Genomic DNA, 14,022 nt, shown 5'->3' on the forward strand with positions numbered 1-14,022 from the left:
CATGTGAAATAATGATAAAAGAACAAACGCTTTTGACTAGGTGCATTGCCTTTCTAGTAGCTCAGTTCCACACGGAGAGGTTTAGCAGAAACATGGCTTCTGCCACCAGCCCACAAATACACTAGTCCTTTCCCAACAGTCATTTGGATAGCATGGCAAGCTTACGAGAACCGAGGTAGTTACCACGGAGTAAAACCATAACACCGACTCTGAAAACAGGACGGAATTTATTGACATAGTCCTTCGACCCTATCGAAAACCAGGAGGACAAAGTGAAATGAGATCGAAAGTGAATACATGTATACAATCACGTACGTACTTCTTTAGGGGAAATGGCAGCCCAAGGAATATTTCTAATTTCATTTCCAACAGTTTTAATTTCATTTCCCCACCCCACCCCCGGAGACAGACTCTCCCCCCCCCCCCCCGCTTTGGACTCCGCAGCCTGGCTCTGCAGCCTTCGACGCGGGTTCTTTAAGAGGCAGCTCTCGAGCCAGCTGCCCGGCGATTGGTGCTTTATTCTAAAGGCCGGCTAGTGAGCTCATCCGCAGCCAATCGTCGCAACCGCGGACCACCCACACAGCCCCCGCAAGTTGCATCCTCCGACACCTAGCTCTTCCACCGGCGAGCCGGATCCCCGAGCCGAGATGGGAGGAGGAGGAGGCGCCGCCGCCGCCGCCGCCGGGGATTCCGTGCCTCGCCCTCCGCTCCGACCAGCATCTCAGGCACCACGACTCCTTTAGGTACGGGATGCCCCTTCCCCGCAGGCACCTGTGCCCTGCCCACGTCACACACACACACACACACACACCCCGGGGAAAGATGCGGGCAGGTTGTTGCAGCGCGTTCTTAGCCGATAAGGGGGAGCCGAGGGGGGGGGTTAGGCCAGGTTCGCCCCCCCTCCAGCTTATCTTTTGCACCACCTGCTTCCTTAAGCGTCAGGGGGGGCAGCTGCACCCCCCCTCCAGATCGAGTAAAACAATAGAAATACTTAACTGTCCAATCACGTCGGTTCTGGCCCCCTCTAACAAAAGTCCTGCCCCCCCCCAATAAAAATCCTGGCTACAACCATGGCGCGCGCGGGGGGGGGGGTGTTTGCAAGTGCGGCCATCTCTCTAGTGAGGCCTCCCCCCCCCCCTTCTAAGGCCGGCAGCGGATGCCCGCACACAATGGTCCTCTCTTGGCAACACAGCGCTTCAAGGCTTCTCGGATTCCTGTACCGACCCTTCTCCTGCCCATCTCCAAGTTGAGGCTGTGCCAGCACTGGTAGTTTTATTAGCGCCGGAGGGAGAATGAGGAGCGTCCATTCGTCCGAGTCTGTGCAGCTCCTGCGGGGCCTGTGGCTCCGCCTGGCCTAAGCGTCCAAAGGCCCCGAGGCTAACCATGCAGCCGGTGGCATACCGTTAGCACCCGCCGTTTTGTTTCCGGTCTGCTTGCCTTCGAGAGGAACAAGAGCTTAGAAACAAACAGCCTCTTGGGTTTCGCTTGCAGAAAAACGGTGGAGGCAGAAACCTATTGTGAACCTTAATCCCACCTATCTATCTATTCCCTGGCCTGGGCAAAAGCAGGGTTGCAGCCTTGGGTTGGTTGATGTGGTCTGAATAATCGATTAAAACTGTTAGATTCCTTTTTTTAAAAAAAAGTTAATTGTTTTTAGTGCTATGTACTTACGGAAACAACAGGTGGTTGGCACAATTTCAGAAGAGGCTTTCTCCTGTTACAGGAGGAGGGGAAAGCCTCTTCTAAGAGGGCGCTTGCTGCAACATGAACATGTGCCTTTTATTCAATTCCATGGTTTTATTTGCAATTATTATTTACTGAATTTATATACCACCCTATACCCAGAGGTCTCAGGGCGGTTCACAAAAAAAGATCACAATATATTAAATCAAAATAAAAACAATAACCCAATAATACCCCCCCAAAAAAGAGCCACATTTTAAAAGTGTATAGGATGTTGATCAGGTCAACCAAAGGCCTGTTTAAAAAGGATTAGGTAAAGGTAAAGGGACCCCTGACCATTAGGTCCGGTCGTGGCCGACTCTGGGGTTGCGGTGCTCATCTCGCTTTATTGGCCAAGGGAGCCGGCGTACAGCTTCCGGGTCATGTGGCCAGCAGGACTAAGCCGCTTCTGGCGAACCAGAGCAGCGCACGGAAACGCCGTTTACCTTCCCGCCGGAGCGGTACCTATTTATCTACTTACACTTTGACGTGCTTTCGAACTGCTAGGTTGGCAGGAGCAGGGACCGAGCAATGGGAGCTCACCCCGTTGCAGGGATTCGAACTGCCGACCTTTTGATCGGCAAGTCCTAGGCTCTCTGGTCTAACCCACAGCACCACCCGCATCCCTCTTAAAAAGGATTAAGCAAGTGTTTAATCCTTGCCAAAATACTTAAAACTCTCATACTTAGGCAACTCTCATTAGGTGACAGCCCTCCTGCAGAGACTGTATCACTTGCAAACTCTTTCCACTCTTTTGAGTGCTGGCACTTTCTAGCTCTGATTTGTAGCCCTTTGCACCCACCCCCACCCCCAGTCTTCTCCCTAACCTGCTAATTCACCCTTCGTTTTTCTCTCCCTCTAATTCTGCCTTTGTCTCAAGCATTACAGGAAGTAGGCTGGTGAGGATTCATTGAGAATGGCCAGTTTTTAAGCAGCGTGACCCCCTGAGCAACGGTTTGGGCATGGATTCCGAATCCTGCACTCGAGCCTTCTCCCAGGCCCGAGTATATCTTGAGCAAATCCGAAGCCGGGTTGCGCCAGGGGGCGTTGACGCGCACGGAACTGGGAAGCGTGACTACCTGGTGGATGCGGCTAAGCAGATCCGCCTGGCTTTGGAACGGGATGTGAGCGAGGACTACGAAGAAGCTTTCAACCATTACAAGAATGGCGTGGATGTGCTGCTCAACGGGGTTCAGGGTACGGTGGAGAAGTGGAGTGGGTGGTTGTGAAAGATGTAGGGATCCTGGCAGAGGTGGATTTAGGGGAGGGCAACCAGTTCATTTGTACTGGGTGTGGAGCCTCAGTGATGCTGCATTGGGCACCGCAAGTATGATGTAGAATGGAAGGCCAGAGGTGGTGGTTATGGGGCAAGATTAGACACCACACAGTGTGCTGCTGGAATTTGAGACTGTAAGGTCCACCCCTGGACCCTGGGATAGGTGGAGCATAGAAGCATGAAAGGTGCATGGCTAACTTACGAATGCTCTTTATAGGCTCTTGCCCACCCAGCTGACTAGATGAGGAAAAAATATTGCAAAATATATGTGAAATCATACAAATTATGTGAATATATATATATAGAGAGAGAGAGAGCAATTTAAAATTTACAGATAAACGTCATCTTTACATAAACGTAGTCTATTTATTCTTCTATACATGTTCATATCTTCTACATAATTGACTTCTCTCTACCTCTTAACAGCTTCATCATCTTTCTTTATTTCATTTTCTTTTGTACTGTGTTCTAATATACTTTCAACATTCAATTTATATAGAATATCTCCTCTAATTGTCTTTTATTTTGTGAAATTTATTCCAGGCACATCCAAGTTTTGATTTGGGAGCCATGTTTACACAAATAATTTTTAAAGCAATCCCATTCTTTTTTTAACCCTTAAGTTTGAGTAATTTCTTATTGTGAATTTATAAATGTCACAGAATTCATTTTTTTGTGGCACAGAATTTAGACTGCTTGTAGGTGCAGAATTCTAGCTTTATAAAAGTGTGGGGAACACACAGCCTTGGCTGTTGGGTCAGGCATGTTGTGATGTGAGGAAGAGCTGAGGATCTAAAAAGAACTACATAAAATGAGAGCTAAGAATGAGTAATGCCCATGACTCTCATGCAGTGGATCCTAATAAGGAGCGCCGTGAAGCTGTGAAGAGGAAGATCACCCAGTACTTGAAACGTGCTGAAGAGATCTTCAACTGCCATCTGCAACGAACTCTGGGAAATGGAAGCTCCACTGAAACGGTGAGAATTTTTTTTGGGGGGGGGGCGGAATAGGGGACATGCAGCTGGATTCCCAGCAGTTTAAAAAACAAAAAACAAAACCACCAAGTACTGTTACTGTCTCCTTTGTTCTACTCCACCTAGTTTCTCAAACTAAGACGTTTCTCAATTTTTCATTGATTGACAGGGTTACAGCAGCCTTCGCTTTCGGCCAATTAGGACACTCAGCGCACCAGTGGAGAACCTGAGGCACTGTAAGGTTGTAGGAATAATTGACAAGGTAACTAGTTGCACCTGAGATGGTGTTCTGGAAGAGTAACCATGTCAGGCAATTGTAGCGAAATCCTGAAGAAGCCTGGGCACCTTAAAGATTAATCTCTCCCCCCCCCGCCCCCGATGTTGCTGCAGTGCATGACCACTGGCCATGTTGGTTGGGGCTGAGGGCAGCTGTGGTCCAACAGCATCTGGACGGCCGAAAGTTCCTTATCCTTGTGTTAGAGCACCCTCATAACTTCATGCAGCAAACTGAGTTGGCTCCAGCCTATGAAATCCAGTCTTTAGCTGCTTCAGGATTCTGCTGGTTTGTCCAATCATATTTTTACTGTGTCTCATCAGACAAGTTTTCATCATGTAAAACAACAAGAAGCAAAATGAAAAGGAGCAGTACTATGAAACAACAGCAGCGCCCCCCCCCCCCACACAACTGAAGCTCTAAAAAGCTGCAGGAAATTAAAAACAACACTGATTTAAAATGCCTGAGAGAATAAAGAAAGATTCTCCCCAACCCTAAAACCTTGAGGTTCATATGGGTACCAGGCAGACCATTGCACTGTTGTGGTTAACTTGAGGTTTTGTTGCTTGTAGGTACAGATAGTGCAGGACCCTGCTACTGGGGGAACCTTTATACTGAAGGTATGTGCATCCGCCTTCCTCTGACTCCCTTCGTTTCCTCTATTTCTCTTCCTTTTGGCAATCCTAGACATGGTGTTAATGGAGAACCAACCTAGCCTTGAAAAAGCCCTCCTGGGCTCAACCTTGTTCTCTTTAGTATCTGTGAGGTTATAGCTAGCCCAGATCTCTCTATACTGTTCAATTTGTGAAGCTTTGCTCATGTCCTTTTCTATTGAGGAATTCCTTTTACAAATCCATTGCTAGCCCTCTTCTCCTTTTAGAAGAACAAAGCTTATTCTTCTCTCACATGTTCAAATACAAGCTATTTTAAAGTGCTGCTTTAAATTATATTAATGTCTAAATGAAAGAATTGGCAGCCTATTTATGAATCAAAGACTCGTGCGTAAAATCACAAACTGGTGAGAATCTTTGGGTTTAGTGTTAACACACTTCAGACTCCAGCAGCCAAGTTTTATTAGGAATAAAAATGAAGACAGGAGGACAAAGCAGACTGGGAAATAATAGGAACCCTTTAGCTCAAATCTATCTATGCTGACCTAGTTACTTACAAGAAGATTTCTGGACTCCTCACAAGTAACAAAGCAAAGGTGCTCGGTTACAGGGTTATCCAAATGGACGATGAAACCTGAGGAGGTGAGGGAACTCATGATGGAATGTGAGGGACAAAGGGACTATTTTACTAGTCCCTTTTTTAAGGGCTTCCACCCCATGTTGGGCTGAGTGACACCTGGCACTCTTTCAGCCAATCAGGTAACTAGTGTAACCCCTTTGTGGGAGCTGAGGAGATGTAAGCACCTGATGTGAGCAGGTGAAGATGGTTATCACTGGTGGAAATTACTGGGATTTCTCCTTCTACCTGCCAGGCCAAACCTATTCTGAGCTTGTGGACTCAGCTCAGCTGGAATATGTGCTTGCCTCACTCAGGCTAAACAGAGGGCAAGATAGCAGAGCCTTTTCTCCACAGAATCTATGTATCTGCCACCCCCTTCTGTTTACTGTTGAGAAGTTGCTTGGCCAATGCCTCTTTATAGCATCAGGCCTCTACTGGTCCCCTTGCTCTTCCTGAGCTGCAGAAGCACTTGCACCAAAGGAATGCTAAGAAAGAAGGGGAGAACCTTGGCTGCAGTAAAAGTTCAATGCTGAACTTTGGTGCTTGACAATGGCTTTCCTATTTCAGCAGGCAGTTTTTCTATTTCCAGGATCAGTTTTAATTCTTATTATTCTTGTATATGTGTTGTTGTTTTAAACCCACTTAGGAATTTTGAACATTAAGTAATTTATTAATACCTGAAATAAACAAGCACTTTTAATGTATTTAAAGCATGCCCTGCCTTTTCAATTCAAAGTTTTCCAGTATGGAATCACTTGCAAATAAAACCAGAGGTATTTTGGGGCCACAATGAAATTCTTCAGCAATAACAAATTGCCTAATTCAGGTACAGGGCCAATGCTGGAAAGGCAGAGTCTATAGAAAAATATTTCTCAGATAATCATTTACTGCTCCAGAGTACTTAAATGGAAAACATGCAGGGCTCCTGTACATTCTGCACGCTTTGGACTTTTACAGATTAGTTTCCAACTGTGTTCTATAATACAGTGGGTGGTAAGGGGGCCTTTCCCACACTGGAAGAGGCTGCTGGGCTCTTCTGGCCAAACAGCATTCGGATAGCCAACCCACATCTCTTGGTTCTGTGTTCCCTTCCAGAGCCTCCCCAAATCGCACGTGGAGACCCGTGAAAGGCAGACAATCATCCCACATGGAATCCCCTTTATGGTTGAATTGCTGTGCTACTCTGTAAGTGAGGACTCTGTCTTCCTCCACCTGGAGCACGTGAAAGGTGAGTGTTAAAGGATTTGCCATTTCCCCGCTCGTATTTCTCAGCCTCACCTGGAGTAAATATTTTGAGTGCTTGAGTTTTGTGTTTTTTGCTAAATTTACTTGGTCCTAATGAAAGTCTTGCCCAACTGTTATGGGTTGTTTTTCTTATCATGGGCCAACATGGCTTCATTTGCTTTTTAATACAAAATGAGACCTTTGGGCAAATTGGAGATCATGCAAAGTACTAAGACTAAGTCGGACTAAGATTTATCAGTGTGCAAGCAAGGGGAAAGAGTGGAATTATTTCTGTCCGTGAACCAAATAACCCTCTGAGATACCTTGAGTGTAGCATCCAGTACAGGAAGATGGAAAAATTCATTGTAGAGGATAACTCAACTGTAAACTAATTTCTCCTTCAGGGAACTGGGAATTGTGTGCACTTGCACGTAGAGCAGATTGGTTTTATGATTGCAGGAAACTGGAGTACCAGCCATCCTGTACAAAATACCATATTTTTTCATGTATAAGACTCCCCCATGTATAAGATGCCCTCTATTTTTTTATCCCAAAATTAAGAAAATACACTGTACACTATCCGTGTATAAGACAACCTTTATTTTAAACTTCAAAAATTTACGACAAAATATAGTCTTATACATGGAAAAATACAGTATTTCACTTCCTGCAGATCAGGTCAGCTGTTACGTTGTTGTAGTCCAAACTTATTTTTGCTAGAACAGATCTGGATGAAAAGTGACCCATTATGCAAGTCTTTTAATAGGTCAACGCTATCAGGCACCAGTCTGAGGAACAGGATTTTTAGGTTTCCCCCACAGCATTTCTGCAAGTTACAGAAATGTAACATTGGAACCATCCAGTTTGTGTTTTTTGTGTCACTTCTTTTTCCATTCTCCACTAAATCCCAGCTGGCTTTGTGGTTTGTAGTCACCCTATAGCAGCATGTTACACATGTTTATGGTTGCAGGTCATCCACTCTATCCTTCTTAGCCTGAGGTGGGTGGGAAGCTTTTGGGCATGTGGCGCCTGAGAAATTATCTTGCCAGAAACTTTTGATCTCTTCTTCCTCTGAGAATTGGTTGAAGAATAGTTATCCTATGCATTCCGAATTTAGCTAATACCTCTGCTGGCCTGACTGCAGAGATATAGTAGGTTAGCAGCCTTTTGAATTGCACATCATTTTTCTTCAGGCAGGAATAAAATTGGGAACACTTAAGCGTTTGTTAATCCTGCCGGGGGGGAGGGGGAGCTTCTCTGTGCGGTTTGAAAGCTTGCTGCCTGATCCTCCCAATAGAGCTGGTTCAGTAAGAGATCAACTGAACCATTTAGCCTTCTCTCTGTCCTCTCAACCCTCTTATTCTCTGCGGCCTGGTATCAGGCTAGCAGGCAACTGTAGTAGAAGGGATAATGGAAGAGGAGGCACAGCTGTTGGGGAACTGGAGTTGGCATGTTTCTGAGAAGCCCTTCTTCCTTTTTCCCACAGGGGGGACCCTCTGGTCCCATCTTCGCTCACAGAATTGTTTCCATCATAAATCCTCCAGCACGTCCAATACATTGAATGCAAAGCTCAGCTTGGTCTTGAGTCACACCAGTGAAGAAGGGGTCAGAGGAAACCCTCAAGAAGCCGATTCTGTGTCCCAGCAGAGCTGCAATTTCTACCCTGAAAACAGTGCTAGCCAGATCCCTACTGCTGTAAATCGTCATCTGTTCAGAAGTGGTGACCACTCGTTGCCTCGGAAGAAGTCCCTTGACCATATGCATGTGAGAACATCGACTAATGAGAAGTGGCATGTTGGACCTGCAGTTGGACCATGGGGCATTATTGGAGGCAAGCATTTAAGTGCAACACACACTTTGTCTACACAATCTAATTTAAAACCAGCGCACTGGGGGCATCGCTGCTTGGTCAACCAGAGGACTTTCAGGTCGTGTGACTCACTTATCAGAACTGATAGCATCAGCAGCATATCTGAGAGAGCTACCACACAGCAGGAGCCAAAACCACATGCAGGCGAGAGATCTAGCCAACGTGTCTCAGAGACAGGAAGAGGATGCATGTCAAAAACAGAAGCTCCATGTCACCGAATAGCACAGCTTGCGCATTCTCCAGCTGGCCAAAGACAGGTGCATCCTGGAATTCTTCAGAAGAACCCGTGTGGTCAGGAGAACCAACAGAATGTGACACAAATGAAAGAAGGGAGCCTTTTGCAGGAAGAGTTGACTACTGCGCATAAACAGCACATAAACCAGCTGGCACCAAGGCAATATGGGTCTGCAGCACACCAGTCTGCACACAGGGACAGCCTTGGGGCCTGGGATGTAAGTGAGGACCAGATCCAACTTTGGGCAGCTGAACTGGTTTTGGCTTTGGAGGGTCTCCACCAGCAGGGGATCCTATGCCAGGACCTCAACCCACGAAACCTACTGCTGGATGATACTGGTAAGTTTTCTCCCAAGAAGGGGCTGAATGAAAACTCTAGTCTGTCTTATTTGGTAGCTGGAGCATTTGGTTTCATTGGGAAAACATTCCAGCTCCCTCTCCCTTATGTTTTGTGAAATTACAGAAAAACGAATAACAATCTCTATTGTGAGGGGCAGGGAGAGCTCACTCCCAGGGCCAAATTCCCTCAGAGGAAAGTGGTTGAGACCAAAACACACTCTCACATACACCTGTGGGGCAAGAGATGAAGAGAGAATGAACTTAGAATCCAAGTTAGAAGGGACCACGATGGTCATGTAGTCCAACCCCTGCAATGCAGGAAACTTTGTCCAATGGGCTCAAACCCATGACCCTGAGATTAAGTCTTGTGCTTTACCAACTGAGCATGTCATTTTTCTGTACTGCGAGAAAAGCTTCCCTGTCCTCAGGTCTATATCTCAGTTCAGTCCCATAATCAGCATTTTGGTTCTGCTAAATAACATCACTTGAACCATGTTTGTTTAGATTTCCTGTTTATTTCCTTCGGCTTACAGGGGAGCTGTGAATAGACAGCACATATTGTCATTTAATAAAACAGGTGCCCAAGACTTAAACCCGAGGGCAGTTTTTGAAATTCGCAACTCAAATGGGGATTTGTCAGTGTTCAGAAAGGTGACTAGGGGCTTCTGATGCCTCCTGTTTTTCTTGGCTTTGCATAACTGCTCTTGCCATTTCTGTGGGTTCATAGGTCACATCCATCTCACATACTTTGGCCAGTGGACCGAGGTGGAACCACAGTGTTGCAGTGAGGCACTGGAAGACTTATACTGTGCTCCAGGTAATGAAGACATTTGCTCTTCCCTTGACAGATGGGGGCAAGAGGAAAGAAATATCACCCCCCCATTTATTTCTTTTATTTGCTTTTAAGTCATTTTATGCTGTTATATTGGTTTTGGTTTGTATTTTTGCTTTCATAATACTGCTTTTATATTATACCCCACTTGGAAATGTTTAGATATTAAGTGGTTTATAAATGCTCTTAAATGCAATAAAACAGGCAAGCTGGCCTGACCTGAGACACCTCTCTTTGTGACTACAGTCCTTTTAAAGCCTCTTGCCCAGATGGTTACAGGAGACAAGGGCTTCTGGCATGGACTTTCTGTTGCTGTAATTCACGCTTTTTTCTCTGCAGAGGTGGGTGGAATTTCTAAGCTGACCGAAGCTTGCGACTGGTGGAGCTTTGGGGCGCTGCTCTACGAGTTACTGAGTGGAACTGTGAGTAACTAAACCTGTCATATCTAGATTAGCAAGCCAGTATTAGGAAAACAGAAAGCGTTCTAATGGTGATAGTGGTGCTACACAAAGTGATGTTGACTAGGAGCACGACAAACTGCATTTGAACCTTGTTATCTTTCCCTTCTTTGCTGCAAAGTGTAAATTTTGTTGACGTGGATCGCCTGCACCATGGAGCCTACTGCTTACTTAGTTGGCATGGGCAAACTGGGTTATTTTCAGAACAGTTATCCTTAGCATTAGCAGCCTTTGCTGCAGGATAGCCTGGTTTTAATAGCTCTGTTTATCTCTTAGTCTTTAGCCCAGAATCACCCCTCAGGGATTCATCCTCACACCAAGGTTCATCTTCCAGAAAAGCTCAGCCAGTCTGCTTCATCCCTAGTCTCTGAGGTGAGAATGCTGGCCAGTTAGCATTAGAATTGGAGGATGGCTGTGATAGTATGCATTTGGAGTCTGAACTACCATCTCTCATTCCCTTCCCAGCTGCTGCAATATGATCCCAAGCAACGTTTAGGCTCTGGCGAAGAGGGAGTGAACAGGATCAAGGCACACCCTTTCTTCAGCACCATCCAATGGAACAAGTTAGTTGCATAATAAGAACCAAAGAGATTTGGGTGATGGTGTGGAGCTGTGGTTCCAGAGTGCAGCACCCGGCTGTTTTAACTGCTGGATTGTGTCCCTGCCAGATGGAAAACCCAAATCCTTCTAGAAGCACTTGCCTCCTGAATAAATAAATAAATAGCCCGGGTCTTGTGGACCTGGGTGGTGCCAATAGCGCTGTTCATAGAATAGAATCATAGAATCATAGAGTTGGAAGAGACCACAAGGGCCATCGAGTCCAACCCCCTGCCAAGCAGGAAACACCATCAGAGCACTCCTGACATATGGTTGTCAAGCCTCTGCTTAAAGACCTCCAAAGAAGGAGACTCCACCACACTCCTTGGCAGCAAATTCCACTGTCGAACAGCTCTTGCTGTTGCTCAGGGGGAAATCCACAGAGCTTGGCTGTAGATTTTTCAGCTTTGAGTTGCTCCTATTCTGCTTCCTAGCTATATGCCAATAGCAGCTAAAGGGATCAAATTCAGCTTTGGAAGATTTAGCCTGCTGGAGTTAACCTTCAAAGCATGAACAAAGATTATGAGCATCTTGTAAGGCTGACGTAGCCAACATCCTCCCTTCCACATGTTACTGGACTCCAGCTCCCACCATCCTCAGTCGGCATGACCAGAGTCAAGGATGATGCCAGATGGCAATTCTGAGCAGTTGGAAGGCATCATGTTGGCTACCCCTGCAATAGATTCACAAAATTGTAGAGGCGGAAGGCGCAAGGGTTCCAACCCCCTGCAAAGCAGGGAACTTTTGCCCAACATGGGGCTGGAACCCATAACCCTAAGATTAAGAGCCTCATGCTCTACCAACAGAACTGTCTAGGTATGGTTTGTTTGCAGAACCAAAACATCAAGCCCTTTATCGACGCTCTCAACATAGCTTACTCTACATCAGGCATGTCCAACTGGTTGATCGTGATCTACTGGTTGATCTCTGGGCGTCCCTGGTCAATTGGTGAAGGCTCCCCCCAAAAGCTCAACAACTTTGGTCAATCCCATGGGTAGATCACTGCAGTTTTCTATAGTGGGAGTAGATCACAGTCTCTCGGGAGCTGGACATGCCTGCTCTACATGATCAGTTTCCCCAAATCAGGCATGGCCAAAGGTGGCTTCCCCCCATACGTTCTACTTGCTTGTTCCCCAACCGTCAATTCAGTTGAGCTTTCCAGCAATGTTCCTCGTGCCACAGCAGTATCTACTCTATCACGTATCAGCTGTGTCTCCTCCCTAATTTAACCTCGAAGCCTCTTCTTCCTATACCTGCTTGACCCCGTCCCCAGCTTACCAGTGCTTTTCTGCTTAAGTACCCTAGGCAGAAGTCTTGGATTACACTCTGTATAGTTCACAGCTTGCATGTTGCACTTGGCTTCTTCTGCAGAATGGAGACGAGCTCTTATGCAGAGGGGAAGTGAGCAAAAGGCTCTTCTTGTGATTGCTCTTAGTGGATCTTCCATGTTCTTGCCAATGAACGTTTTAAAATAAAAGACTCTCAGCACAACCAAGCACTTGCGTGCGATCTTTAGCAACATTGCTAGCTGGTTCTATTGTAATGCCCATGCAAAGGTGTAGCTTGGCTTCCACCAGCTGAGGCAGCTCACCATTACAGGTAGATGAGGTACCTTCCTATGCAAGGTATGCTGGAAAAACATGTAAGCCAAGGTGTGTAAAATATGACTGGTTTCTGGCACAAAATATGCACACGACACTATCTTCAGAACTGGTTCAAAGGTGATGGGTGCATTGTGTGTGGTTGTTAAGTGTAAGGATGGGAAATACTGTTGTTGTAGGCTGTGTATGTCAACTAAAAAAATGTGGACCTGTCTACCCTTTTTTAAGAGGTACCAGGAATTCTTTCACACATCATGAGAATTGCTTTGGAACAGTGGAGTTAACACCCTTCAGCCTTATTCTAAAATACTTGATGGCAATAATATGTAGCCCATTTTTCTTTCAGGAACAGATAAGCCTTCCTGGAAGCAGCCACTGTACTTCCTATGTGAGTCATACACACTGAGCTGTTTAGGTCCTAGTCAACTTATTCTAGGTTCCAATGGCTAAACATTGCAACCATTCAATACAATTTTTCTTTGTATAGTATGTATAAATAGATTTCTGGGCAGCTGCAGTAGCTGTTCTCAACTCCTCCAACTCCTCCAGCCCAACTCCTCCAACACACATTTCTAAACTTAAATTGAGAAACTGTTTGCATCTTTAGCCCAAGTAGAAATTGCAAATCAATCCCCAATGAGCATATACAGTAGTACCTCGGGTTAAGTACTTAATCCGTTCCGGAGGTCTGTTCTTAACCTGAAACTGTTCTTAACCTGAGGTACCACTTTAGCTAATGGGGCCTCCCACTGCCGTCGCAATTTCTGTTCTCATCCTGAAGCAAAGTTCTTAACCCAAGGTACTATTTCTGGGTTAGCGGAGTCTGTAACCTGAAGCGTCTGCAACCCGAGGTACCACTGTATAGGATGGACACAGGACAAATTCAGCAGCTGACTTCTCATCTGAAAACATTTCAGGCCTCTTACTCACATCATAGCTGTACAATGAGAAAGTGTATAGCTCACATAGAACAAACAGACCAGAACCAATGATCTTAATAATAATAAATAGGTGTTTCAATACTGATGCTTTATAGCAGCACTTAACATTGTATATACTTCTCGCAAGACAACTGCTTGAGATTAGTATGTCTGCTATGGATAGTGATTAGTTTTGGTAAAGAAAGTAGGCCTGATTCACAGTCCTTCATACAGAGAAGCTGACTGTAAAACTACTTCCCCTGTTGCTACCAGTGTTATTCACCTGTTGCAGGCTAGAAAGGGTACCCAGATTGATAGGAGGACATACATGAGAACCTAGATTATTTAATTTCCTTGGGATGCTCAAGACCTCCAGGTACCTCTTCAAACTAAAGAGTTTGCTCTCTTCCTCCTATGAGATGCTTTGGACTAATAAAGTCTTTTCTAGTTCTGTCCCATTAAAACTTGAGA

At 45.7% G+C, this 14,022-nt stretch overlaps 1 protein-coding gene across 2 annotated transcripts; it reads left to right on the plus strand.

Moving 5' to 3' along the window:
- Positions 1 to 565: 565 nt before the first annotated feature.
- Positions 566 to 11,189, plus strand: RPS6KL1 (ribosomal protein S6 kinase like 1). 2 transcript variants are annotated; one of them, XM_080978183.1, is made up of 11 exons: positions 566 to 743; positions 2,603 to 2,919; positions 3,851 to 3,975; positions 4,142 to 4,234; positions 4,819 to 4,866; positions 6,572 to 6,704; positions 8,187 to 9,143; positions 9,871 to 9,960; positions 10,315 to 10,397; positions 10,710 to 10,805; positions 10,899 to 11,189. In XM_080978183.1, the coding sequence occupies exons 2-11, from the start codon at positions 2,685 to 2,687 to the stop codon at positions 11,007 to 11,009; spliced, it is 1,971 nt and encodes a 656-aa protein (XP_080834309.1). In that variant the 5' UTR covers positions 566 to 743; positions 2,603 to 2,684; the 3' UTR covers positions 11,010 to 11,189. The 2 variants fall into 2 exon arrangements, with proteins under 2 accessions (XP_080834309.1, XP_080834310.1); XM_080978184.1 differs by having other exon boundaries at positions 2,611 to 2,919.
- The last annotated feature ends 2,833 nt before the right edge of the window (positions 11,190 to 14,022 follow it).

This window comes from Podarcis pityusensis, assembly GCF_964106645.2.
Source record: "Podarcis pityusensis genome assembly, chromosome: 1".
NCBI classification, from domain to species: domain Eukaryota; kingdom Metazoa; phylum Chordata; class Lepidosauria; order Squamata; family Lacertidae; genus Podarcis; species Podarcis pityusensis.